Source organism: Ictidomys tridecemlineatus, chromosome 12 (genome assembly GCF_052094955.1).
Source record: "Ictidomys tridecemlineatus isolate mIctTri1 chromosome 12, mIctTri1.hap1, whole genome shotgun sequence".
Lineage (NCBI taxonomy): Eukaryota > Metazoa > Chordata > Mammalia > Rodentia > Sciuridae > Ictidomys > Ictidomys tridecemlineatus.
Genome location: NC_135488.1, coordinates 93,153,571 through 93,180,195, shown reverse-complemented (window position 1 = coordinate 93,180,195; position 26,625 = coordinate 93,153,571). Strand labels below are relative to the sequence as shown.

The window sequence follows — 26,625 nt, the reverse complement described above, 5'->3', positions numbered from 1 at the left end:
TTGGAAGACTCCCTCCTGCCCCAAGCATCCCTTTTAAGTGCTTAATTTTAGGGGTATTTACTAAAACTAAGGGAAGGGCCAAACAAAAATATCCAAACATCTTTTTGTATTTAATTCTTCCCTCTCTTCCCTTTCAACTAATTCATTCATGCATCATGCATTCCTAAATTTCACCCCCTCCAGTGAGCTGACAGTCTAACTGGGATCAGGGTTACTTAAAGAACTATTGATAAAATAAAGTCATAAATGCTATAAGCAGAGGTACTTACAAAATATTGTCAAACAGAGAAGAGAATGAACTCCAGGAGGCTTCCTAAAGAAAGAGGCATTAAGCCACTTTCTATGCATGGCTCTAATTGTTAGATGTACATGCCATTCAAGGTCCAAGTAATCCTTCCCAATCCACTTTCTCATATGACATCCTATTGCGGTTATATTGGGCTCACCCAACTTCTTTCTGTACCTGGCTTCTGAAGATGAGGGAAACATTTTGAGTTTGAGCCTCAGCTTCTGGTCTCTGCAGAATCCCACAGAAGAAAAGAGTTTAACTGAGCTCCTCATTCACATACTGTTTCAAATAAGCTGCCAGGCCCTTGCAGATTTCTCATTTGCCACTAGGAAACTTCAAGAAATCTTTTCTCCATTGCTTCTATAACTATGAATTCTATGGCAAAAAAGAACCATGTGTAACTTGATTCTTTTGCGCTGATACATCCATCTTAGTCTTAAGAATCTCTTTAGTCCTTGCTAAGCTTGACTAGAATTCCTTTGAGAAGTCAGCCTTTCTCATATTGTGTCTATCTACCTTACAGGTGGTTCTGTCTCTGAAGGCCCATTAAGGATAGATATCGACCTCCATGTTGTCCCTTGCCTGTGCTCAATCTGTAGCTGTCTCAATCCTTAATCCATTGATTTTAAAAGAGGAAAATCACAAACAACAAAAAAACAAAACTTTGGCAATAGTCATTACCACCCTTTTTAAAATGATAGTGGCTCTCTCACATTTGCCTTTTTTCCATCATCTGACCTTGGCTTCTCCTGTTGAGTCCTACATGTTTTTTGCTACATTTTAATAATGTCTTTATACTTGCATTTAGACAGAAATACAGATAACCTCCTCTCCAAGAGTGAAAGCAGCCTTTTAACACAGTACAATGATGACAGTTTGTTGGCAAATCCCATAGAGAAGTGCGGGTGCCTTGATGGGTTACAAGAAACAACTTAATATTTAACGGAGTTGTGTGTTTTATTTTTTGGTGTTGCTAGTAGAAAACCTTGCATGTTTTAAATGATTTTACCACTTAATGCTTATTATGGGACCCTAGGGTATGAGGGTCTTTGAAGATCATCTAACCTGAACCCCACACCATTGCAGGAATTGTCTCTACAATATCCCTGGAAAGTAATTCTCCTCCACAGCCCTTTAAACTCTCCTGGAAGATGGGGTACTTCCTCCCCCTTTTCAATGTTGAACAAATTCCCTGTGACTCCCTAATAACCAGTGATAAGAGACTATAGACTAGAGATTAGTGAGTCTTTTTCTCCTCAGAATTAAAGGAATGTGATTGAAGACATGCTTATAGTTTTCTGATGGCAGAAATGGGGGGAATATTCCACTGGTAACTTTGTTTTTTTGGTTGAGGATTAATGTGGTTAAACCAAAATATTAATCGTAAGTATAAATTTGTTCCACAAACAGAAGATTTCAAAGGTATCTTTGTTTCCTTTCTCTTTACACTGCTTCTATTAACTTTTGGATCATTAGTCAGGATTTTCAGATTCCACTTGTCTGCTAGGTTTCTGCTGCCAGACCATCTTGAATTAGAGGGTCACCATCCACTTCATACTTGCCACAAGATCAGACCCCCACCCCCATACTGATCCAAGTCACTTTCTATCAGTTTATTAATTTTATTTACCCTAGTACACATCCTCCTGTGAATGGTGGGTAACTTCCAGAACGATCATTGGTTCTCATCCAATCAGTTATAGACACATCACTGCAAGAACCTTTACCGCCAACCGCAGAAAAGAAATCATCTCCATACCATGCACTTTGCATAATTTCGGTAGCTTCTTCACCTGGTTCATCATAAAGACCATTCTACCACACATCTTCTTTATTAATACACACACAGTACATTTTTTTTTTTAAAGAAAAGAAAAAGAACCCATCACTTTTGTCTGTAAGCTTGGGAAACAAAAAAGGCAATGTCAGATGTCAGATGACATTGATGATGCATGCGACTATGGGTCTCGCCCCAGGTCAAGACTTGTAATAATCCAGTATTCCGTTTTACTCCAGGGACAAGGGTTCATCTGTTACTTTCCAGTCACCCCCGCCCATAATACAGCACCTTGGCACAGACAGCAGAGCGACAAAACATGAAGTGGACAGTTAAAATTCAACTCAAACTACAGTCATCCCCAGCAGTCCTCCCAACCCTGGCGGAATATTTACCTAGACCATTTAAAGCACTTAATTAATTCACCAGCAGCTTCGCTGGAGACGTCTCGAGCTTCCCGAGACTCCATTACATAATCTTTTACAAAGTCTATTCCCAGCTCGAGTGGAAGATGGATTCTTGTCCAGTTTGCGGAGCTTCCATGCATTTGCTTCCCTTTCCTGGGGTTCGCTTCAGCGGGTGCCCAGCGGAGATTACAGCAATCGCCCTGGCCAGGAGATTCTGGGGTCTCCGAACTCAAAACTGCCTGGCACTGGTGTAGCCTTCTGGCCCCGGGTGCTCCTAGGCTAGCCGCGGTGGCCACTGTGCTGGCGGGCGCTCGGGACGCGGCGATTCTCCCAGTTCTCTGGGTGCGCCCCAACCCAGGCAAGCCGAGACGCAGCGCACTCGCGGTGCCAGGGTTAGAGCAGTAGCGCGGCCGCAGGGCAGGCTCGGTGCGCCGGGCTCCGGGAGGAAGAGGAGAAGGGGGGAAAAGAGGAGGAGGAGGCGTGCGAGGGAGGAAGGGCCCGGCCGCCCGGGTGGGAGGAGGAGGAGGGGGAGGGGGCCGGCCGGGCCGAGAGGGGTGGGGGGGCAGCCAATGAGCGGCGCGCGGCGCGGGGGGGCGAGGTCTGGGGGATGAGGTAGGATGGGGGAGGGCGCAGCCCGAGCGGCGGAGGCTCGAGCCATAAACAAGCGCCCGGAGGAGCCGCGCAGGAGTGAGGCGAGCCGGGCGCGCAGAGCGGACGCCGCGGACCTTCTGCTGCGCCACCGCGCCCACTCGGCGGCTCGGGAGGCGGGGACCGGCCCGGAGGCTGCGCCGCCGCCGCGGACCGGCCGACTAGGAAGAGGAGAAGGAGGAGGCGCCGCCAGCCCGGGCTGAAGCCGAGCGCAGCCACCGCCGCCGCCAGAAGTTTGGGTTGAACCGGAGCTGCCGGGAGGAAACTTTTTTTTCTTTTTTCCCCCCTCCCTCCCGGGAGGAGGAGGAGGGGAAGCCACCGCTGCCGCTGGCGCCAACGCTAGTGGGCTCGGGGTCGGCGCGGCCCGCAGGAGGGGCGGGGGCCTTGCCCCGCGAGGGGAGGCGCGCCCCGGGGGCCCCGAGGGGGGCGGCGAGGACCGCGGGCTGCGGGTGCGGCGGCGGCGGCGGCGCGTGTGCCCCGCGCAGGGGAGGGCGCCCGCTCGGCTCCCGGCCCGGCTGCGAGGAGGAGGCGGCGGCGCAGGAGGATGTACTTGGTGGCGGGGGGCAGGGGGCTGGCCGGCTGCGGGCACCTCCTGGTCTCGCTGCTGGGGCTGCTGCTGCTGCTGGCGCGCTCCGGCACCCGGGCGCTGGTCTGCCTGCCCTGCGACGAGTCTAAGTGCGAGGAGCCCAGGAGCTGCCCGGGAAGCATTGTGCAGGGCATCTGCGGCTGCTGCTACATGTGCGCCCGGCAGAGGAACGAGAGCTGCGGCGGCGCCTTCGGGCTCCACGGAGCCTGCGACCGGGGGCTTCGCTGTGTCATCCGCCCCCCGCTCAATGGCGACTCCATCACCGAGTACGAAGTGGGCGTCTGCGAAGGTATGGCCGCCCGCTGCGGGCCCCCTCCCACCTGGCCCGCGCCGCCCCCTTGGCGCTGGCTGAGCCGAACAAAGTTTGGCTGAGACTTTCCCGAGGAGAGAGGGCTCCGCGGGAGGACTGGCAGCCGCCGCCCCCGGGAGGATGCCCCGTGCCCCGGGTTCCCGCTCCCTTCCCCTCCCGGCGCTTAGCCAGCTGCGGGTGAGGTTGGATTTCGTGGGTGGGGAGCGGACGAGGGCAGGATTGCATCCCCGCCCAGCACAGACCCACAAGTGTGGCGGGTGGGCTTGAGCTGGGTGACCCGCCCTCGCCCCGAGGTGGAGGTGCTGCGGGCTGGGGGCACTGCGGAGGTTGCCGCGCGCAAGCCCCCTCGGGAGTCCGCCCCTGCTGCCCTCCCCGCATAGCGCAGTGTGGCACCGAGTGCTGCACACTGTCCGTGTAGCCGTTTTCCGTTGGCGGAGGAGTCGCGTTTTCAGCGCACACACTCCCTGTGTGACTCTTATTATTTTTTCCTTGTGTTCTTCCTTCACCTCCTTCTTCCTCCTTCGCATATAAATCAGTTTCAGCTCGGAAATATGTCAGCCCAAGAGAAGTTGCCTACGGTGGTTACTCATTTATTTGCCTATTGAAAATGGTCAAAGGCTTTCTCTCCTGGACAGAAAGGGGTGGAAGGTGGGGGTTGCACCTGGGAGTGAAAAGTTGTTGCGGACTATTAGAGGTTGCTTTTTAAGATCCCATATCCGTGTGTGGTGTTGCCGGTGCCTTCGTTTTGTTTGTTTGACAGCGGGGATTGTGTTGTAGGCTTCTCCACCGAGCATTGTGCAGCGCGGTGTGGAGACTGATGGAGGGAGACAGAGATTAGATTAGTGGAATCTCCCTCGTTGGGGAACCACTGTGTCAGCCTTAGTCCTTGTCCGTCTGCCTCTACCTCTGGTACTGGCCAGGTTTGGGGTCTAGAGAAGCAGTAAGTTCATTTTATTTGGCAAATGGGCAGGGCTCTAGGAGTGCTGGTTAAAAGTAGGATCCCTGCTCTGGCTTGACGTTGGGCAGTGATGCTGTTCAAGGGATCCTGGTGAGTGAACAGAGTGCAGCAGCCTCATTTGTGGGGGAGCAGTAAGGAGGGACAGACGCCCTCTGCCCTACTACTCACAGCCAGCACCCACGAGACCAGGAGGGTTTATTCTCAAGCATCCTTATGTGTGTGTTTATTGTGCTAGGATACCAAAAAGGAGTGGCAACCTTAAGGGTAAAAATGAAGCTACTGAAAGGCTTCGATGCTGTTTATTATTTTTTTTAAATACACACGTATTCTTTTTTTTAACCTGTAGTTTTTAGGGTTTGGATAATTCTGGAAAATCAGGGCTTGAAAGCTGGTGGGCAGTAATGAAGGAAGGGAACTCTTCTCAGAGGGAAGGGTGGTGCTCTTACTGTGCCCTTAGGACCTTGGTTAGAAGACCTCATTTGCCTGAAACACAAGCCTCTCACCTGGCAAAACCATTTTATAACATGGTTTTGTTTCTCAGTTCAGGAAAAGTGCCTGTTAGATTAACTCATACAATTTTATGCCTTTGACTTTGGGAATTCTGAATGACTTAGACTAAAAGATGCATCTTTGAACCCTGCCACTTGAAGTACATAACTTGATCCAGCCTCCCCATAAACCTGCAAACAAGCAATATGAAACAAGCTTCAATGCAGTGGAAACTGCTGTGCTCTGAGGACTTTGGAGGCTCCAAATATTCTAACCTTTGTTTATTCATTCTTTATATATTTCTGGTGAAGGAAATGCTCAGAAAACATTTACAGTAACCAAGTGTTTTGGCAGCAACATCCCGTGTTGCAGCATGGAGTTATTTTGGCAGTGTATTGGTAAGCCTTTCATTCTTCTGAAATGATGCGATTCTTCATGGCTTCCTTTTTTTCTGGTAACACCAGTGCACTTGGTGTTAGCCTTGAAAATGCTTAGAAGTATCTCTTGACATGGTTGTATCTCAGTTAGTGTTCTTTGGAAGCACTTTTCATTTAACAGGCCTGTTTTCAGTCACCACAGCTGTGTGCTCAGGCACTTTTTTTTTTTTTTTTAATAGTTCTAAAAGCAGCAATCAAATTGCATTCTAAATCCATGAAACCAAGGTAAGGACATTGTTTCCTGGCCTGATCTAATCATTGGATGTAGACAGACATTTTCAAATGTATGTTTAAAATTCCAAAGATTTGCATATTGCTACAGTATTTATAGAAAACATAAAATACAAGAGTAACCTTTTCTTCTAGGAATTGGAGAGGTCTTTACATGTCACTGATTTCTTGAATGTACAGACGTTTTTTTCTGATTTGTTTTTGTTACTCAGCAAGAAATTTCTCAGTGGCCAGTGTTTCCCTCAGTTTCCATTTTTATCCAGAAATTCATGTATGTGGATTATCATAACTAACATTAAGAATTGACATTTTATTCATGTTAAAGTCTCTCATGCTGCAATTTTTGCACTAAAATGACCCCTACTGGTTGTATCTGTTAATGAAAACTCTTTTGAAAACTTAAAGTTTTCATGCAGAAACATACTACATGGTACAGAAGTGCTAGGACTAACTTACCTGGTTTTGATGTAAATACAAATACCTGTATTTGATTTAAATACAAGTTACATTGCTGTTTGCCAACTTGCAATAATTTTTGCATTACTGGAATACTGGTGTTGGGGCCAGGGATCATGCTTTTAACTGCAGTTTACAAAATGAGTTAGATAAATCATGAAGTGAAATGCACATCGAGTGACCAACTATTCAGTGCACATATTCAACCTGTGGCTCAGTGCCTTAGGTTTTTAAGGCAGCTGACCCATTGTGAGCTCTCAATGAAAGTACATGGAATAAATGAATGAAGAGTCCCCTCCATAGAAAATAAGCCTGTAGAAAAATATAGTTTTCTGAAAGACTAAATAATGTGATGAGTTATGTGCTATGAATCACACAAGATGTACATAGAATTTCTTCTCAGCATAGTTTAGTATGTTATTAAGTAAATCTCGATTTAATAATTATAATTCTTCTTGACCAAGTTCATTTGAAAAATTGAGAATGGAGCCAAGTATCCAAAGTTTTCTCTCACTCTCTGTCTAAAAAAGTGCTCTCGGGTCCCTGGGGGCTTGAAGTTCCCTTTCCTGTTTTCATTTATTGGCAAGTCTTCCTGCTGCCCCTTGCAAAATCCTAACCTGACTGTTTGCTTGGCTGGGTTACTCACTTCCAGGGAGATCACCTAGAATCTAGAGAAACAATTTGAGGTTTTGAATCCCCAAGGAAGAAGTCTGGATAGGAGACCTCTTTGGGGAATCAGAACTTTGAAAAACTAAGGAAGTGAGGTTTTCTAGAAGTTATGTTTTGATTGAACAGTGAAAATCATATTTTGAACTAAGGGAATGAGGACCATATTTTTTTTTTCTGTGTGGGTTAGTACATTATGCTTCTGTAAGGGGTGGGGCAAGGTGAAGAAGTATGGCCACCGTTTTGGCTCTTGGTAATAAAAGGGCACATGATGGCTCGAGTTTGATAATTTGTGAGGACAGAGTGTTTACCAACTAAGTGAAAACTGTTGAGTTACTTTGCTCTGAGGACTGCTGTAGGGTGATTTTTTATTTCCCATATTTTTCAAAACCACTGTTATTTAATTACTGTCTCTTTCAGAATACAGCGCCCTCCCCACCCCATACACACACACACACACACACACACACACACACACACACACACACACACACACACACACACACACCATAGGTATATTAGCCTTTCCTTCTACCTGTTTTTCATGGGGGCAGTGAACAGAACTGTACTTAGAGAACTAAGACCAGAATTAGAAGGTAGAGTTTCCTTCCTTATTACTAGAAGACAGTCAGTGGGGATGTTGGCTGCTTGGAAGAAAATGTCTTGATCTGAGGCGAGGCCCAGACAACAGGCTATAGGAGGCCAGTGAATGCACCAAAGCATTTGGTTTGCACGAGTCACATGGAAGCTGCTCTCATTGATTTGTAGTAGGTTTTGGAGTTAAGAGTTCATGAATTTTAATTTTTACCAATTAGATAAGGAAGAAGAGGGGCAAAGTTTAATACTTCTAGATTTAGAAAAATTTAAAAACCCAGCAGCAGTCCAGACTTTGTTTTTGAGTAATAGGCTTCATTTTCCATCTCAAAAGTCTTTGAGTAGTGTGTCCTCTTTGAATGCCGGAGAAAAAAGCAAGCTGAGGGTGTATAAAGTTATGTTAACAGGGTATGGGAAGAGAAACCAGTACACGTAAACAAGGAAATAATTAGTTCCTTCCAAAAGTAAATATTGACAAAACATCCAGTGACCAACTATTCAGTGCACATATACAAATGACAGGACTCTTTGACCTTTGCTTTGTTAGGCTTGTAGACCTCTGTGTTGCTGAGGAGTCCTGTCACTAGAAACACTTGGCAAAGGACAGGTGAATTGCATCGTATAACAAGGACAAAAATCTCAAGTTTTGAGATGTTTGTAACTCATGTTTACAGGCACCAGGAAATCTACACCCAGTGGGTTGGTACTACAGTAGTGAGCAGTCAGGCTAATTTGTAAAGAAAGCTGTCTGAAGATCCTAAAACTATGGGCATTATATGCATTTATAAGAGAGTTCAGTGGTTTGGTGCAGATTTCTATGATTTTTGTGGCTTGTTTATTAAGGAATAATTGTCCGTATGAACAAGTGAACAGCTTGGCGATACAGGGTACAGGCATTATGAAGTCGGAAGATTTGATTTAAAAAAAAATACATGGCCTTAAAAAGATAATAAGTGGGTAGACTAAAGGATGATGAATGGGAGATGGGAAAAAATACTTAGTTCATCTTAGCACGACTATATCATCCTTTGAAGAATAATCCAAAACACATTCCAGACATTAATTGTGAAATTCCTGAAAAATGTGGGTGTGTTTAACATCACTGGGCAATGGTGCTAGCAGGAGAGATGACAGAGCAGCTTTATCGTGTGAACACAACGGGGTAGGAGGTGGTGAAATGAGTGGAAGGTAAATATGTTCAGTGAGGCAGGTGCCTATAACACTGTGTTCCATATGGCACATTTTGTATCAGAATTTTGGAGCCACCCCAGTAAAGCTCATTTAATTATTTGAGGAAGAAATGGTAGACTAGCCAAGCATGCACAAAGAACACTAAGAGCCTGCCTTCTTAGAGGTCTAATTCCCCAAAGCTGCATGTTCAAAGATCTGACTTGCTTTTGCATAGAAATCAATCACTCATTCATTGATTTCTCTACTCTGTACAAGGCCTTCTGCTGGGGCAGTGGGGCAGCTGGGGAGCCTGGGAACTGCTCAGACATATTCTTGACTCCTTACATTCTTTTAATCAAGAAAAACAATAAAGAAGCAAAGACCAAAAAAAGTCAACATAATAATGTTTTAAGTTGAAGCCAAGTAGAAGTGGTTCTGGTTCTGCAAGTCTGTATGCAGTTGATTGGCGAATGAGATCCATGGATGAAATTTGTCCTCAGAACCAAAGGATCTCAGGTGATCACTTGAGACACTGGTGGCAAAGTGAGAAAGGGGAGCTGCCGTTTGAGCCCTTTTTTGGTGGGAAAGGGGATCCTGCCCATCCTCCTTAGAGCTTGTGGAGTGCATATCAGAGGGTTTCCCACATTGGAGAACAGGCTTCATTCTCAGCACTTTACTAGCTGTGATTCACAGTGGCAGGCTTCTTTTTGAGGGTGGTTTTCTCTTTGTTCTAGCTTGTTGTAGTAGGCAGGGGAGCGTGGGTGGTGGACTGGAAGGTGCCCCTGGCTTGGCACCTCTCACCTTCTCACCTTCCCTCTCTTTGCTGCTTTCCCTGGCCCTTTAGCCTGGTCACCTCATGGAAAACTGCACTTAGACTAAGACCTCAGTGTGGACAGAGGAGTGCTTGAATATGCCTCTATTTAAGAATGCCCTCGGAGTGAAAACTGAAATGAGTGTTCATTTGGGGCACAAGTTTAAAAAAAAAAAAGCTTTATTTTTCTTTGTTAGTTGCAAAATGAGCAGATGTCAGTTCCTTACCTCCCTCCTCCAGCCCCACTAGGTTCCCCCACGTGAAATACCTCTACTTTAGTAGAAGAGTGTAATGGTTAGGAACTTGGTTTCTGAGCTGAAATCTGTATTCTTGATTCTGTGTGTCTCAGTTTTCTCATCTGCATAGTGGAGGAAATAACAGGTTTGATATAAGAACTCAGTGAATGCCCAGGAAGTACTAGAAGTAATGGTATGTGGAAAATGCTAACAGCACGGCTACTAACTAGTGTAAGTGAAACAAGAAGACATGGGCTCATTCCCTTGTTCCTCCTAGTCTTCATCTTCCTGAGTCACTGATTGTCAGTAGTGAAGGAGTTTGGGCTTTTTTAAAAAGAGTGCCTTGTTACTGACTTCAGGCCCCCTCACCCCCAACATATACACAACTGCATCCCAATACCACAAATGCATGGAGTTAAACTTTATTAAGGCCTCTGAAGCTATTTGATGCCTCTCTTCTTAATGCATAGTTATGTCCTATCTACAAAAATTATATATTTGGGATTTTTTTTTGCATATGTCATAGGAATTATAAATTTAACCATTTACCTGTAGGCTAGTATTTAATTTGGGGAGGAAGGATAACCTAAACTCACTACAATCAGTAATGCATATTTTCCTTCACAGTATATTCTAGAAGAAGATTTTGCTGCTTTACTTCTAGAGTGTTTATACTGGTGGTCCCCCCAGGATTGACCTGACTTGAGCCAAGGAAACTGCTTGTCCTGGCATAGCTCTATCCCACCAGGGCCCTAGTGTCTTGTTGATGTACTTGGTGCAAACTAGACAAAACCAGAGGTTTAACCAATCCAGTCCTTTCTAGTTTAACCATTTATTCTCTTTCTAGCTCAACTGGTCTCTCTGCCATCTTGTACCCACAAATTAACTGTTTGTCATGGATCTGGTCACTGTGCTATAAAGTAGTGATGCTGCTTTTGTAAAACTATGCTTTCAAAATTTTAATGTGCACTGAGTCACCTTGGGGTCTATTAAAAATGCAGGTTCTCAGGGCTGGAGTTGTGGTTCAGTGGTAGAGGGCTTGCCTGGCATGCGTGAGGCCCTAGGTTTGATCTTTAGCGCCACATATAAATAAATAAATTAAATAAAAGATCCATCAACAACTAAAAAAAAAAAAAAACGCAGGTTCTCAAACTGGAGGTATAGCTCAATGGTAGAATGTATGCCTCACATGCCCAAAGCCTAGGTTGGATCTCCAGCACCCAGCACCAAAACAAAAAAAACAAGAAGCAGGTTCTGATTCTGTAGGCCTAGGGTAGAGCCTGTGATTCTGCAGGTCTAACAAACTCCCAGGTGATACAGTGTTCCTGGTCTCAGGACCACACTTTGCATAATAAAATGCCATGTGTGTAAAGCTTTTGTAGCACATAGACTATGGTATTTAATAAGACCTGATGAATGTCACTTGCTATTATAATAATTCTTTTCCAGCCAAAATAAATAAGATAAAGGCCCTGCTTTCACAGAGATCATGGCCTGATGGTAGATAGGGAAAACTGAGAGAATTCATTGCAGTTCAGGACACTAAGCCCTGAGATAGGAAAGTGCTGAGCATGTCAGAGGCAACTAGGAGGGGCCCTAACTCTGACTAACAGGGAAGTTGTAGTGCAGGATGCAGCAGCAAGCAAGACCTGGGGTTCTCCTCTCCTCCCTCCTTTTTCCCATTCCTCTTGTGCAGGATGTTTCACAAAAAGAAAAATAGTCCTTGCAGCTAGAAAAACCTTTGCTCAAATCTCACCTCTGTGTTAGTTTTTAACTCTTGAGATCAAACTTGCTTAGTATTTCTGGACTCCAGTTTTCTCATGAAAATGGTCACTAATGGCTTTCTATCAAGTAATTGTGTAGTGAGATTAGAGAATACATCTTGTGTCTGAATACATAAACGTATATTTTTTAAGATTATATATTTAGTTGCTACTAGAGTTCTTGGTTGCAAATAGACTTAAAAAATAATATTCTAATTTCCATCCTTTATCATTTTCTTCTTTGTTTAGTCTGTATATAAACTTAGAAGTCTGTTCTGGGGATGTAACTCAATGGTAAGAGCACTTGCCTAAGAATGCACAATGCCCTGGGTTTTATTCCCAGTTTTGCCAAAATAATAATAATAATGATGATGATGATGGTGGTGGTTTAGAAATCTACTTTGTGGGCATATTCATACCTCTTACATAAATTTTCTTCAGCAGGAGGCTTAGAGGGGAATTTCTGGTCTCAGATCTTGAAGAAGAAGACTCTACAGTACTGAGAAGGAGAGCTTCCTTGTTTTGATCCAGTGCAACTGTAATTCCTAGCCTCTGAAATTTCTGCAGAGTGTGAACATTTGCTTGATTTTCTGATTTGAGTCATTATTTCTAAAGAACTGTTTTATTTGTTTGGTACCAGGGATTGAACCCAGGGAGTACTTAATTATTGAGTCACATGTCCAACATTTTTTTTTTTTCTTTTTTTGGACAGGGTCTCACTAAGTTGCTTAGAGCCTTCCTGAATTGTTGAGGCTGGTTAATGAACTTGCAATTCTCTTGCCTCAGCCTCCTAAACCACTGGGATTACAGGTGTGTGCCACCGTGCCCAGCTTAAAGAGCTATTTTAAATTCATATTTTGTAAGAGTTGACATGTTCAGCTTGATGGTATGTGGTTGCATGAAAGTGAGTACCTCTGTGTTGCTTTCCTCTGTTCCAGGCCTTCTGTCCATCTGCGCTGGGCAAAGCACTGCAGGGTCACCACGGATCTGCCTGGTGGAGGCTCTGGGCAGTCTTTGTGCCACAGAGGAAGGCTGGAAAGGAAGAACACCTAGACTTAAAATATCTGACATTCTTTTCTCTTTACTTCCTAGTGTAGGCGTGGTCCCACAGTACTGCCTATTAACTGTGGCTTTTTCCATTATGTCTGGAAATGAATATGATTTTTTATACAGTAAATATTGGCCGAGAATCACTTGGTTATAACTGATTTTTATTCTTGACAATTAAATCTTTTGAAAGCATGGTAGAAACTGAATTTTGCCCCCAGACACTCTTTCATACCAAATAGGGCCTCTGTACTAGGAGTGCTGACATACGAACATGTAACCTATAAGCAAAGTGGGAAAAACTTCAGTGATAGTTTTAAATATGTGCTAATTAAACCCAAAACAACACCCTAGTTTTGAAATATCCTGAGAACATTTGTTTTTGGAATATTTAAGAAAGAAAAATTATTAAATGTATTTTAGGGTGTTGTCATTTTATGTTTCCAGTTCCTGAGAATTTGAAGCAACTACTCTTTAGAAATTTTAGCTAAGTCCTTAGTAACCTATTACTATAGGTGTCACAAGGTTAAAAAAAAAAAAAAGATATAAGCTGTAACTAGAGACTACACCTGTCTTATTTAGTATTTCAAAACAAAAACCATAAACAAACATCTCAGATTCAAAACAGAAAGGAATTCCTGGCAGGGCAGGATGAAACCTGAGCCTGCAGAGTCCTGGTCTACAAGAGGTAACTTATTTAGCTTCTTATCCAAAGGCCACTAGCAAAACGGTTCACAGCTGTGATAAAAGCAAAGGCATCTCCGTGTGGGAGAGTTGTGACTCCAAAAGACCCGCCAAAATAAGGCAGTGTCGCCTTGAGGATGCTCGACCTGAACTAGTCTTGGACTTCATAGCACGTGAGGAATCTTACGTGAGAGCTGTGGGCTTCGTGTTCCATCAGAATGTTGATAAATCGTACAGAAGCAGATCTTGAAAGACTTCCCTCCCTTACCCTAGTCGGGAACTTTGGTTTTTCAAAGATATGGGCATTTATAGTCTGTGGAAAAGGGTGAAGTTCAGAAAATTGAATCTTTAGAAATCAAAGTAAAAGGTTTTTAAAATGGCTTGAGAAAAGAATGGGTATGCTGGGTGGTTTTCAAAAATCCATGCTCTTGGGGCTGGGATTGTGGCTCAGCGGTAGAGTGCTCGCCTAGCAAGGGCGGGGCCCGGGTTCAATCCTCAGCACCACATAAAAAAATAAAAATAAAGATTTTGTGTTGTGTCCATAAAAAAAAAAAATCCATGCTCTTATATTTTAAAACAAATTTTAGGAAAACTTATTACCACTATCCGTGATGTAAAACTGAAAGACCAAATAAATTCCTGTATTTTAATCAAAAAGCATGTTAATGTGTTTGTTTATATCCTAGCTTGTTTCAGAAATGATTTAAGGCTGCTCAGAAAGGGCAGTATCACCAAATTCCTGGATTTATATTGTAGCATGATAAAGGAGAGAAAGAATCGCTCCAGCTTCTGGATCCCCCGACATCCCCTTGATGGCTCAGGGACTTAAATAAAATCCCCTCAACGTCCTCAGGTTCACTCTGCCTTAGGTGTCAAAAGGGAATGAAATAGTTACCTACCTGCAAGTGGGTTAACTGAATCAGATGACAGATCTCATGACCAGAAGAGCCTTAAGCTATGTTGGCATGACCTAGAAGCGCTGGGTGGGAGTCCAATCTTGTGTTTGCAGTTAGGTAAGAAGCGATGGTGGTGTCCACCTGACTGCCAGGTGCTGTACATGGAAAGGCTTAGAGGAAAAGCCCTAGATTTCTGCCATGGTGGTGTTCAATGGGAGGCAACAGAGCAGCCAAACACGGTTAGTGTGAAGTTAGTGACGTTAGTCATACTAACGGTGGCTTAATCTGGACCCAAGGTGGACCGTACACCTCTCTTCTGTGAGCCAGCCTGCTGCCTTCCTTCTTTCTCCATTTTCTCATCTGCCTCATTATTATGGCTATGAGGTAGGTAGGTGACACATGCAAAGGGAGAAGCTTGAACAGACAGGCCAAAACTTGTCCAAATTCACATGCTCATTTCTGCCTCTTGACACTAGGAGAGAGTTGAGTAATTGCTGTTCTTCCTAATACTGCAGGCAGCAGCCAAATTCTCTGCATTCTTTTACCTTTGCTGCTGTTTTCACTTGCCAGGGAGTTTCCTTAAGGAGCAGATTGAATTTAAAGAAACATAACAGTAATAATGCATGAGAGGGGAAAAGGTGGTGGTGGTGGGGTCGCTGGTCAGATGCAACAGAGCTTAAATTTGAGGATGGAATGATTCTTCCCTGCAGGAGGACAGGCTGCAGGCTGCACCAGCTGCTTCACCTCTGATTGTAGCTCAACCATCAACCAAATAGCTTTTTGCCCCTTTGTAAAGAATAACAGATCCTCACTAAATATATTGTCAGGTGTAGGCCAACTTTGAAATTTGGAAAGTTGTCTCTTGGAATTTAGAAGCTTCATTCTTCCTTTGCATGTTGTTCGGTGGCAGGGTGGAGAGACAGGTTGGTGTTGGTGGCCCTGAACTTGGTATAGTCATGCATATTATTCTAAAGAATGTGGACAGCTTAGCACAGCCTAACCTTATTACCACCAATTATCCTGCTCTGCCTTGTAGATCTTACATTTTTGCCAAGAACAGCCTTCCAGAATGAGGTGCTGGTTAATTCCAGTTGGGCATTTATTCATTAATAAGTCTGCTGAATGCTAAATATGCCATTTGGGAGTGTGTGACATGAGAAAACTCAGCAGCTAGTTATGATGTAGCTCTCTTCCATGATTCTCACTTTCAGTTCATTTACCTAAGCCCCCCCAATCCCTGGCTGTGTGAACTTCTTAAATTCTTAGTTTTCCGATATTTTGTCCCCCCAATTTTTTTTGTTCCCATCTATAAAACTGTCACAAGTTTCCTAATAATTGGGCAAGCATTTTATATTGTATTGTAGCTTGCTCCATCTTTTCTTTTTTAAGATGACCTGAAAAGTTAAATCCTGTTCCGGATCTTTTAATGTCTCTTCCAGGCGAGATTTCTGGATAGCTATTAGTAGTTTGAAATAGCCATTGAGGGGTGGGTGGTGTTAATTTACTAACCTGAGCTTTTGCCTAAGATAAGTTCTCCTGTATTCTTCTCTGGTGTATAAATAGATCTTTCTTTGCTTTTCTTCCTGCTTAGTTTCTGCATATTGGCTGAAGAACCTTGAGAGCCTGAATGCCTGGGTCCCAGCATGTATGTCTGAGAAGCAGCCAGGGAGTGCAGTGTGCCTTTGCTGCAGTGAGAACTCATGCTAGGAAGCCGGTTGGACACCTCTTGCCCCTGTCTCTGTGCCCTCCCTCTCTGGCAAATCCCTGCCAGGACCCAGCAGAAGCTGGATCTCCAGTGCTCTGAAAGCCTCTGGAAGGATGCTTTCCAGCCGTCTTTCCATTTGCTGTTGCCACGTTCTTCCCAGGTTGGTGGCATGCCACTCTTTAGCTATTGACAAAAAGTTGGTGCCAAGTGTCCTATCCTGTGTGAGGACCCATTCCAGTAATTATATCTTGCACCAATAGCAAAAGGATTCTGAGGAGGAGCACTGGCCACCACATCAGATTTATTCAGTATTGTGGGAAGTGATAATTTGAGCCAGAAAGTGATACAAGTTCATAAAACAAGGATCTTTACAAGGTCACGGTAGACTTGATGGCCTAAAAAGATGTGCCTGGGACACTAAAAATATTTCCCTAGCATCAGCAACTAGCCCCTGAGTGGAACAGCAACAGTAGTGTCTTTGAGAGACAAGAAGCTGCCATAATTCCTTCTTTCAATATGTAGTTAACATTTTGCCTTTGGGTGTAGGGTGGTGTGCACCTGTGTTTTCAGTGTCTGAAGGCAGAACACAAAGAATTATTTGTGTTATCGGTGAGTGTGCTGTAAAGAACTCATGGACTTGAAGCAAGGTAAGGATAGGCTGTACTCTATCAGCAAAGTGAAAATGACTTTGCAATAGAGAATGTACATTTTTTTGAAATGTATTACATTTGAAAAAAAGCACAGTTCTTATTAAAGTGTTTTGGCTTTGAGACTGCCTAGTTAAATGGACTATCTATGAGTAGGCAAGTAGAACTCAGGAATATTACTGACATTTCATTTCCTGGTGATTGGGACAGAAGTCTTACTGTCTTTATGGCATTGTAGGATGATTTATAGCAGGCTATCATTAAACATAGTTTTGTTTGCCTTTATGTAGGAATTTTAGATGTGATGGTACAAAGAAAAAGCAGTCATTTAGGGTGAGAAATGAAAGATGTAGGTAGGGAAATGAGCAACATAAAAAGCCAAAGGTTTTTTTGTTTGTTTCGTTTTTTTTTCCCAAAGACAGTGTTGGGAAGAGGTGAACCTTTAGCAACCAACTTTATTGATTACCTATTCAGGAAATTATATTAGATGCTTTGAACAGAGAAAGGAAAAAGAAGATATTCTCTGCCAATAGAGGGTTGGAAAACTCGAAGAAGATAAAGTATTTACATGTTTTAATAATATAAAACATGTCCAAAAGAAATACTTAATTGCAGCTGCATTTGGCACTGGAAATAGTCCTTGTATTATATTTTTTATATTGTGTGTGAATATGTAAGCATATGCCCTTCCTTGAGTCAGAAATACTTGGGTAATAATATTTCTTGAGAGAATAGGAAAGTAGAGAAGGTATCAGGAGCTAAAAAGAGAGAAGGCTTAAAGAATGATTATTAGCAAAGGAGGGACAGTAAAGATTTTTTCTTCTTTAAAGGGGTCATATTTCATATGCATAATTATTCTAACTATTTTTAATCTTAGTATAACAAACATTTAACTCTCCATAGGGCCATGGTAATTTGCATGTTATTACTAAAAGCCCACAGGTAAGGGGAAATTAGATTCCTAAATTAAAGACTTGATATTTTGTTCCTAAAGTTTAGGTTTTCCAACCTTATTTCAAGTTTATTTTAGCAAAGAGCTTTGGAGAACTCAGCCTTGGTCAACATATAGCTTCTTTTAAAATTTTACTTAAAATTTTTTTTAAGTTGTAGATGAATACAATACCTTCATTTGATTTATTTATTTTTATGTTTTGCTGAGGATCTAACCCAGTGCCTTACACGTGCTAGTGCTACAAAAGGTTTGGAGGTAAGACCAGTCCCTGAGAAATGGGTGGGGTCCTGGCTTTCAGATTCCCTAAAGTTGCCTTCACATCCTTTGAAGTGTTCTCATCCTTCCAGCCTGGTACTCCAGGATGCTATCTCTGTGAAGCCTTCCTGCCCCGCCCACGAGGAGCAGTGCCATCTCCCACCCCCAGTGCCCATAAATAGCTCTTTCTCCTTCCCTTGTTACAGTGCTTTTCACACTGTGTTAGAGTTCACATTTCTGTCTTCCTGCCTGATTGTGATCCACTAGAGTGCCAGGATTGTATGTTATTCTAGAGCCTGGCACAACAGGAAGAACTCAGTATTTGTTGACTAAATCTAGACTCAAGGTCATCCAAGGTATTATACAAAAACTTTTCCATCTGAACTGTTTGGTTTGCTTTATGGAGACGGAAACAAGTGGCGCTACCTGTTCACAGTATCCCAATAGGAATACTGTCATTGCTAAAGGAAGCTCAGACTGGTCCACGGTGTCCACCCTCATTTTTCTTACCTGATGCATGATCAATTAGTTTCAGCTGCATTTGTTTTTGCAAATATTGAAAGGTAGTTTTTACTTGTAAGTACTTTTCTTCTTGCCAGTTTGCCATACAGGTGTCATCTTTCATTCACAACCCCTCATCCATGGGTAAGAATTTTCCTGTGGGCAGCTGGTTGTGACCTTCTCCCTATTGCCAGGGATCTGGTGCATTGAGCTGTTGTGGTGGTCAGAGGCTTAGAAACAATAATCAGTAAAAAAAATTATGAGTTAGCTTACAAACATACCTCAGATGACCGCGTGAATTCTGGATGAGAGTGAAACAGGCATCCAGCTTCTCAGCGGATCCGGGGTGGCATCTTAAACATGTATTTTGACTAATGGGAAGGGAGTTTAGTTTAACAAATGTGAATTGAATGCACAGTCTGAGGGTTAAGTACTGTGAACAGTGCAGCCTACTTAGTATTTCCGGTGATCTCCAAATGTCCTCAGGAATTCAACTGCGCTGCTGCTTTGTGGAAGGAAATCCTCAGGCACCAACGTAAGGGTGGAAGTGTATGACTGTGAGTAATGAAAATGCCTCACAATGGTTTGAACAGGAAGTCCACAGGAATGTAATATAAGGAATTTAGGAAAGCAGAATCCCATTTGGATTTACTCCAGGCCCTATAACTTCAGGGGCTGAGGAATTTTTGATGATTAATGGCTAGAGACCCAACTTGTTGTATTTAGCAATGTGGAGTTATTTTTCCTTTATCACCACCAGTCATGAACTTGGTTGGTTGGTCAGATTTTTTTTTTATAAAAGGTCTTAAAGTGATTTACAAATTAAGGCAGAATATGCCATTAGACACCGAAGGACACCAGAGCAAATTAGACCTCTTTCTGGGTGATGCCTTCCCTACTAAGCTAGTCAGCTGCGAAAGAGGAAAGGTTTAACCAAGATGAAGTATCCAGAGTCATAGATGCAGAATTATCCTGGGTAGAAACTCTGATGATACCTGTGCTGTTTTATCATTTAAGTGAATATGTACTGAGTTCCCCATTTCCTAGTGCAGCTTTAATTTTGATATCTGTGCTGCAACGTTTCCTTCAGCTGCCCCACAGTTAAGGTGCTCATCTCACCCGTGTTGGGAATTGCTGATGATGTTTGTGTCATCATTGGTGGCTTTCCCCGGAGGTTACCCACTTTAGATTGTTTTATTGATAACCTGCCGTTGTTACAAAAGGCTTGAGAAGGGGAAGGAGGGAAGCTGGAATGGATGACTAAGTATAAGTTACAGAGCGCTGGTGGCTTATGATGCTTAGTTGGCAATGAAAATTGAAGATTTCTCAGCAAGGTGTTTTTTTTTTTTTTTTTTTTTTTTTCCGAAGATCCACTGAAGAGTTTCTTTCTTAAGATGATATTTTTAACTGTGGTGTGGCTTCTTTATTTCTGAAAGTTTAAAAATCAGCTCAGACTCACTCCGGGTGGCTCTGCCCTCCTTTGCTGTTTTCTCTAAGACTTCATCAGCAGAAGGATCTTTTGACTTGATAGCAAATATTGCTCAAATGAGAGAGTTGTGTTTCCCAAACTCGTGATTTCCATTGCCAGTTCAAGGGTGGGTAGGTAAAGGACTCTGGGCTGTTCTTGCTACTGACTTAGCACACTTATCCTCAGACTTCAGCCAAAGAAATGAATGGAGGCCAAGGCCTGGGAAGCACACTTGAAGGAGGGCGTGCCCATCAGACTGTAGCCAAGGTAAACAGTCCTTGTAACTGAAAAATCGACTTCCTGGAAGGAGAGAACCAGAGAAGTGGGTGTGAAGTACAACCAGCAAGTACCATTTTCAGCCACAGAGATAGCTGAATTGCCCTGAGTTCTGAAGAGAACCTCTCCCAGCTGCGTGGGGGAAATCAGTTGCTTGTTGTGCCAACAGCTGGAACAGAGATGGTGCTTGGGGGGAAGAGGTTGTGTTTGGGCTAGAAAAGGCACACAGATGGAGCTTTTTGAGGGGGTAGACATGCAGTCAATGACTTAGGGATGGAGCCCTGCAGGGGAGCCAGTGGACTGACAGAATGGCAAAGGAAGATGTCCCTGAGTCCCAATGTGTGGAAACCCACGTTCTCTGTCACTCTTTCTTAATAGTGGGAAAAACTGTGCCATTACAGTGGACAGCTGTGCATGTATGTTGCAGATAGTGTGATGTGCATCCATTTGTGCAGTGTGCACACATATCAGAAAGATTCCTCACACGTTTGTATACTTGTCCTCGCAGCCCTTCTGTCCGTTCTTCTGTAAATGTTGTAGTTTTTTTTTTCCCCATTCTAGTTAGAGCTGTTAGATTCTGTAAATTCCTATAGAACGAAAAAAAAAATCCCTATCTCTGGCTCTATCAATTAATGTATAGGAGTAAATGCATGCAGATTGTCTCCTGAGTGGCATACTCAAAGCTATAGGTATCTTGTTCTCTCTTGTGTCTTCTCTTCTACAATGGCTGCAGTACTGATCAGATTTGTAGTTGCTAATGTCCTGTCCAGGCCAGTTGTCCAGAAAGATAGACCATCAAAAAAGAAAATTCCTTAGAAAGAAATTCCTTAGAACTTCTCATGCTCAAGGATTCCTGGAACTAAGTTGCATGTGGGAAAGGGCCTTTCCTTCTAAACAGAGACCCAGGCTGCTTTAATGGTCACCCAGAAAGATGTTAGCTACATTTCTTCTTTGCAGTTTGTTTTTCAAGCATCTTATTTCCCATGAGAGCTGGGGCCAAATATTGGGTCCACTGCCATCTTTTTTTTTTTTTTTTCCCTTCTTAACTATTATAAAGACAGCACAATTTTTCTAGGAAGTTTGGAAGTAGAGAAGATAGAGAATTATCCAAAATGTTCTTGTTCCAAACACACACACACAAAAAAACCCCACTTTGACTTTGCTTTTTTGGGTACATATTCCTGTCTAATATATCTTCCTTTATATACATACAGTTTTTAAAAAATCATGCATCTTGAATCTTCCTTCTCTCCAGTAAATTATAGCAAATGCATTTTCCTATGTCACTACGTAGTCTCCATTATTATAATTTAAGCTGAGTAATCAAATGTGCGGACAGTGTCTTTCCATTTCCTTTCCTTTCCCTCTTTCCCCTCTGGGCTATATAAAAGCAGGAAGGGGGAAAAAAAAGTCATTCCAGGTGAATTTAATAGAAAACTCGATGTAGCCCTCATGGAATTTTATTTTCCTGAGTGCCTAGGCTCTCCAAGTGAACGGCTGCAACCATGCTGTCTCCTTGGACTAAGCAGGGGCCGTTCTCTGCTTGTGTGTCTGATCCTTTGTGTCTAAGCTCAGGCTGTGACTGTGGCTCTTGTTTTGTATTATATACTTGCTACCCCAAGGACTGCCTTAACTCTGAGAGGATTGAAGTTCTGTAAAGTTAACTAATGATTTGTAGGCTTTATGCAAATAGCCAGCCCACTGGGTAGAGACACTTTAATTGTATTGCTTTTTCTCTTCTGGTAGCATATTATAGGGTTGGAAATGTTTATTTAGTATGAAAAATGAATATAATTAGCAAGCCCTAAATAAGGACCAGATAGTAACTTCCAAGATGAATTTGTAAAACTTTGTACTTTGCATAAACTGTATGTTCTTGTTACCAAGGATTTTTTGGTCTGAGGATTTAAGTTTTCCATTTCTACCACTTTATAAATTAAAACTGGAGACCTAGAAGTCATTCAGCAAGGCACATATAAAATGTGGAAAAACTTAGATCATTGTCAGGATTGAGTTTGTTGAATTCCTATCAGGAAAACAGACTCCCCCGACCCCATATATTATTGACTTCTATAATAATAGTTTTTACAGCTCAGATACTTGTTTCATATTCAAAAAGTATATGACATCTGTTGTAATATTTCAGATTCATTTCTTCAGTTTTTATTTACAAATACAAATTCTCCGGCAAACCATACGTACAAACATATGCAAAATGAAATCTCCAGGCTTCAGATATTTTGTATACATTTAAGTGCTTTTGGATTGTCAAAAGGGAGATGAACGTTTTGGTTATTTCTTTAGAATTTACTGGTTCAAAATTTAAAATCTTGGAAATATAGTTCATGTATGATATCTACCAGTCAGTATGTTCAGTCCACAAGACACTGAGCAGTTTTGTAGCTGCTGGTTATTCGTTTAACTTTATTAAGCCATAGTGTACACCTAAGAGATGCTATGCCCAGTGAGAACCTAACATGTTTTTCTGAAAAACATACTGACTTACAGGAGCACACTTTGTATGAAAAAAAAAGTAATCTGAAGATGAAGTAACATTACATTTAACAGTTTAACCTTGGATAACTGTGAAATTTTAATTACAACAATAGCTAACACTAGTATGTACAATTTTAGAGAAAAAATATTAAAACACAAAGTTTAATTGATATTTATTTTTGGACTGAGGTTCTTGAAAAGGGAGAAGGGTCTTTGGCCCGATATGAGGTCTGTAGCTACTGTTTTAAATCAGTTTATAAAACTATTTAAAGATGGGAATCTATTAATAGATTTTTCTCCCAATACTATGCAGTTAATCTTTAATCAGTTGATCTGTATCATCAACCAAACCTGCGGGTGTTCTTAACAATGTGTTTACAAATGTCTAAATCCATTGATTATGAAATCGATTGGTGTCTTCTGTGTTCCGCGGTGGTAGTGAAGTCCTGGTGAGCTGTATAGGCAGCTCATGGAGGCGAGTGTCTAAACAGTAGGTGAGTGTTAGTTAATACAGTGCCGCTGGACCGTTTCCTCTCTTACAGCCCCTGGAGCTTGGCCAGCACAGACGTGGGGGGAGGAGGAGTTCAGTTTTGAGATCCCTGGGTTTATTTCTGGCTGTTGGGAGCTGAGACTGTTGGAGAAAGCATAAATATAGTTGGAAGGAGGTCGGAGGTTCTGGTCAGGGGTAAATGCTGGATGGATTTCTTTTTTTTTTTTTTTTTAGTGGATGATTTGTTTATAGGTGCTTCATGCTTTTGCCTTTTGGAGTTGGTGCTTCCCAGGGACCACTCTGTGTCTGGGTCTCCTTTGGTGGACATTTCAAAAGTCTCCTCCAGCCATTCTCTTCCTTTTCTTTTTGTTTTTGTGTTCAAATACCCAACTTCCTAAACTGCTACGGGAATTGATTTTCTTTTTCTTTTTTTCTTTTGATAATGAGCACCAAGCTCGTTGGAAAAGACGCTTATGTAACTACTACAAGCACATGGCACTTGAAGGATGGAGTTGCAGATTCGGGAGTATGTGGCTCAGCCTGCCTATGGATCACTGTCTCCAGTGCAGAGGGAGAGCGAGGGGTGCAGTTACGGAGCCTTGTCTTTTGTCTCTCTGTGGGTTGGTCACTGGCTTCCCTGCGCAGGGTATGCATTCCTTACCCTTGGTCCACTCCTGTGGTTCAGGGAGACCATATGAAGCAGTTATCCTTAGGCCTTGCTCCAGATTTTCACGCAGGTGCTTTCTGCTATTAGAAACTTGGGGACACTGCCCAGCCAGTGACCACAGCTCTCCTCTTCACTGCTTGCTGGTCTTACTTCAGAGGTGGCCCTGGTCTGATTCCTGGTCCTGGCCCATTTGCTTGCTCCCTGGTCAACAAATCAACCTTGTCTTGGGGCACAGGTAGTGCACATGGCTTCCATTGCCTGGGAGTATTAGGGGTCCAGTTTTTAAGAAACCTGGCCAAGGAAATGATTTCCTCAGGGAAAAACCTAGACGACAAATTCATTAATGAAGGCAAAATTGTGTCCCGTTGAGAGTTCAGCCTCTGACATTAGTTCACAGCCCATCCTAGCCACTTGCCTGGTGCATGGTGCTTACCCTGGCCAGGCTCCTCAGCTCTGTTCAGTTTTCATTAAAATGGGGATAATGGTGGTCTTCTCATTTGGGCAGTTGTGAGAAATAATTTAATTGATTCATGTTAAGGATTAGAGGCTTGTATTTTTGTGCGTAGTGAACATTCAGTAAATGTTAGTTACCATTGTATCTTTGTACCTCAGCATGGAGCCCTGTGGTTTATACATAATAGGTGCTTGTTAAACAGTTTGTCCAGTCTCATATTCAGAAGGTGCCATCTGATTGTTTTTGCTTGTGTGCAAAATGCAAGCACTTTTTATTTCAGCTCCAATAAGAGTGCATGCAGTCTGCTCACAGGGAGAACAGCTCCTGGTGGTAATGTACAGATTTTTCTCAACAGAACATTGAGCCATTTTCTTAGGAAGGGTGGTATGTCCACAAAAGAGGAGGCTCCAAATTCTAGTTACTTTCTGATGATTTGCTACACAGAAAGCGTATTTTCTTACTAGTGTTTGGGTCTTAGTAAATAAAAGGAATGCTTTGTTGTTGAGTCGTTGCTAGATAGGAAAGAGGTGATAATTGGTCAGGAATTCTACTATTTAAATTAATAAAAGCAGTTGCTTCAAATGAGATGAATTCATATCAGACTGTCTTTTTGTAGGGTTATATTGATTGTCTTACCCACCAGCTTAGTCAGTCTTTGCCCTCAAAGTTTATTCCTAGAGGTTTATTAAAAGCAATGATTGGGGGGCTGGGGATGTGGCTCAAGCGGTAGCGCGCTCGCCTGGCATGCGTGCGGCCCGGGTTCGATCCTCAGCACCACATACCAACAAGGATGTTGTGTCCGCCGAGAACTAAAAAATAAACATTAAAAAAAATTCTCTCTCTCTATCACTCTCTCTCCTCTCTCACTCTCTCTTTAAAAAAAAAAAAAGCAATGATTGGTTTCAAAAAGGGGAAAGATAGACATTTACTTGAAGTGTAGTTGTTGAATTTCCACCTCTCAAGGATATGTTTTCCAGAGTACCTTCTGAGAGGCAAAACCTCTCAGTGATGCTTTTTATGACTTCGATTAACACATGAATGAGAGCCCAAGGTGGCCTTCCCTGGGCTTACCTGTCTCCCCAGCGCTGTCTCCCTCTTCTTCCCTCCCAAAGTCCTTTTCATTTGTTCTCGGAGGACTTGGCTTTCTTGGGAAGGAGTAGGTCAGAGGCCATATGTTATCTACTTGTTCACCCATTTGTTCTATAGCATGGCTTCAGACTCTTCAGTTCTCCCCAGCTTCTCTTTTTTGGGTTTCAGTGGAGTGGAACTCTGTGTGGGGAATTCATCCCTGAGCACCATGTTGTGTTGCTCGAAGCTGCCTATCTTGGGACCAGGTGGGGTCAGAGTTGTTAGTGCCCACACAGAGGGAGGCCTTAGTAGGATGCCCATCCTGGAACCTAATTTCATAAGCCTTGGGGCCTACAATCAGGAGGAGCTGGAGGCTGCTCCAGAGGCCATGCCTGGGGATTTGAGCTCTGACTTTTCAGAGTTAAAACAATGGACACAGAGATAAAAGAAAGACACCAGGAAAACCCAGGAGATGTAAATCTGAGAGGCAAAGAAATCCACTAATCTAAGAAGAGAATCTAGTTTGGGGAAGCTGAGAAAGTTTGGATGTCTTCTGGATGTAAGTGACATTCTGTTTGTTAGTCACAACGATCCAATCCCAAGCTTTGAAAATGACCAAGGAGAGAGGGCTGTTGACACACAAGGAATCGGAATCATGGACTTGGAAGCTTCCTTAGAAATGTATCTCTGCCAGCCTGCTCACTTTACAGGTTAAAAAACTCAGACCCTTACAAGTCCATCCTGTTCCTAAGATTTCTACCACATCTGCAGTGACGGCCTCGTCTTCCTTCCCCACCCAAAGAGGTGAGGAGCTTCCTCTTGCCCACTCTGGAAGGAATTCCTGGGGTCCTGTTGCCCTCCATGCCCCCATGACTTTGTCCCAGAATGTAGAGCACACTTGGCCAGATCAGCCTCTGCTGAACTTTTCCCTCCCTGCTTCTCTGCTCCACCCCCGCCCCCTGTACAGGATCTGGAGCCCTCCCTGGAGTGGTGTGAAGCCACTGGAATGTGGCACTCTGACCCCTGGCAGTTGAGTGTCCTGGATGGACCTGGCCTGGGAAACAGGAAAGACTCTTGAGAGGGAAGGCGCTCCCCGTGGCCTTGGGGTGGGATGGAGGGAAAGGAAATGCTGGGCAGTGTGACCCCTCACGTGGCCCGCAGGCTCCCACACAGCCCGTGCTGGACCTGCAG

At 43.2% G+C, this 26,625-nt stretch overlaps 1 protein-coding gene across 6 annotated transcripts in view; it reads left to right on the top strand.

Moving 5' to 3' along the window:
- Nucleotides 1–3,120: 3,120 nt before the first annotated feature.
- Nucleotides 3,121–26,625, top strand: part of Crim1 (cysteine rich transmembrane BMP regulator 1) — a 180,212-nt gene continuing 156,707 nt past the window's right edge. For 3 of the 6 annotated variants that reach the window (XM_040271150.2, XM_021734081.3, XM_021734082.3), the window contains exon 1: nt 3,121–3,996. In XM_040271150.2, the coding sequence (XP_040127084.1) occupies nt 3,666–3,996 (331 nt within the window). In that variant the 5' untranslated portion in view covers nt 3,121–3,665. The remainder of the gene's footprint in view (nt 3,997–26,625) is intronic. The other 3 variants (XM_040271152.2, XM_021734083.3, XM_005336555.3) reach the window with 1 other exon arrangement.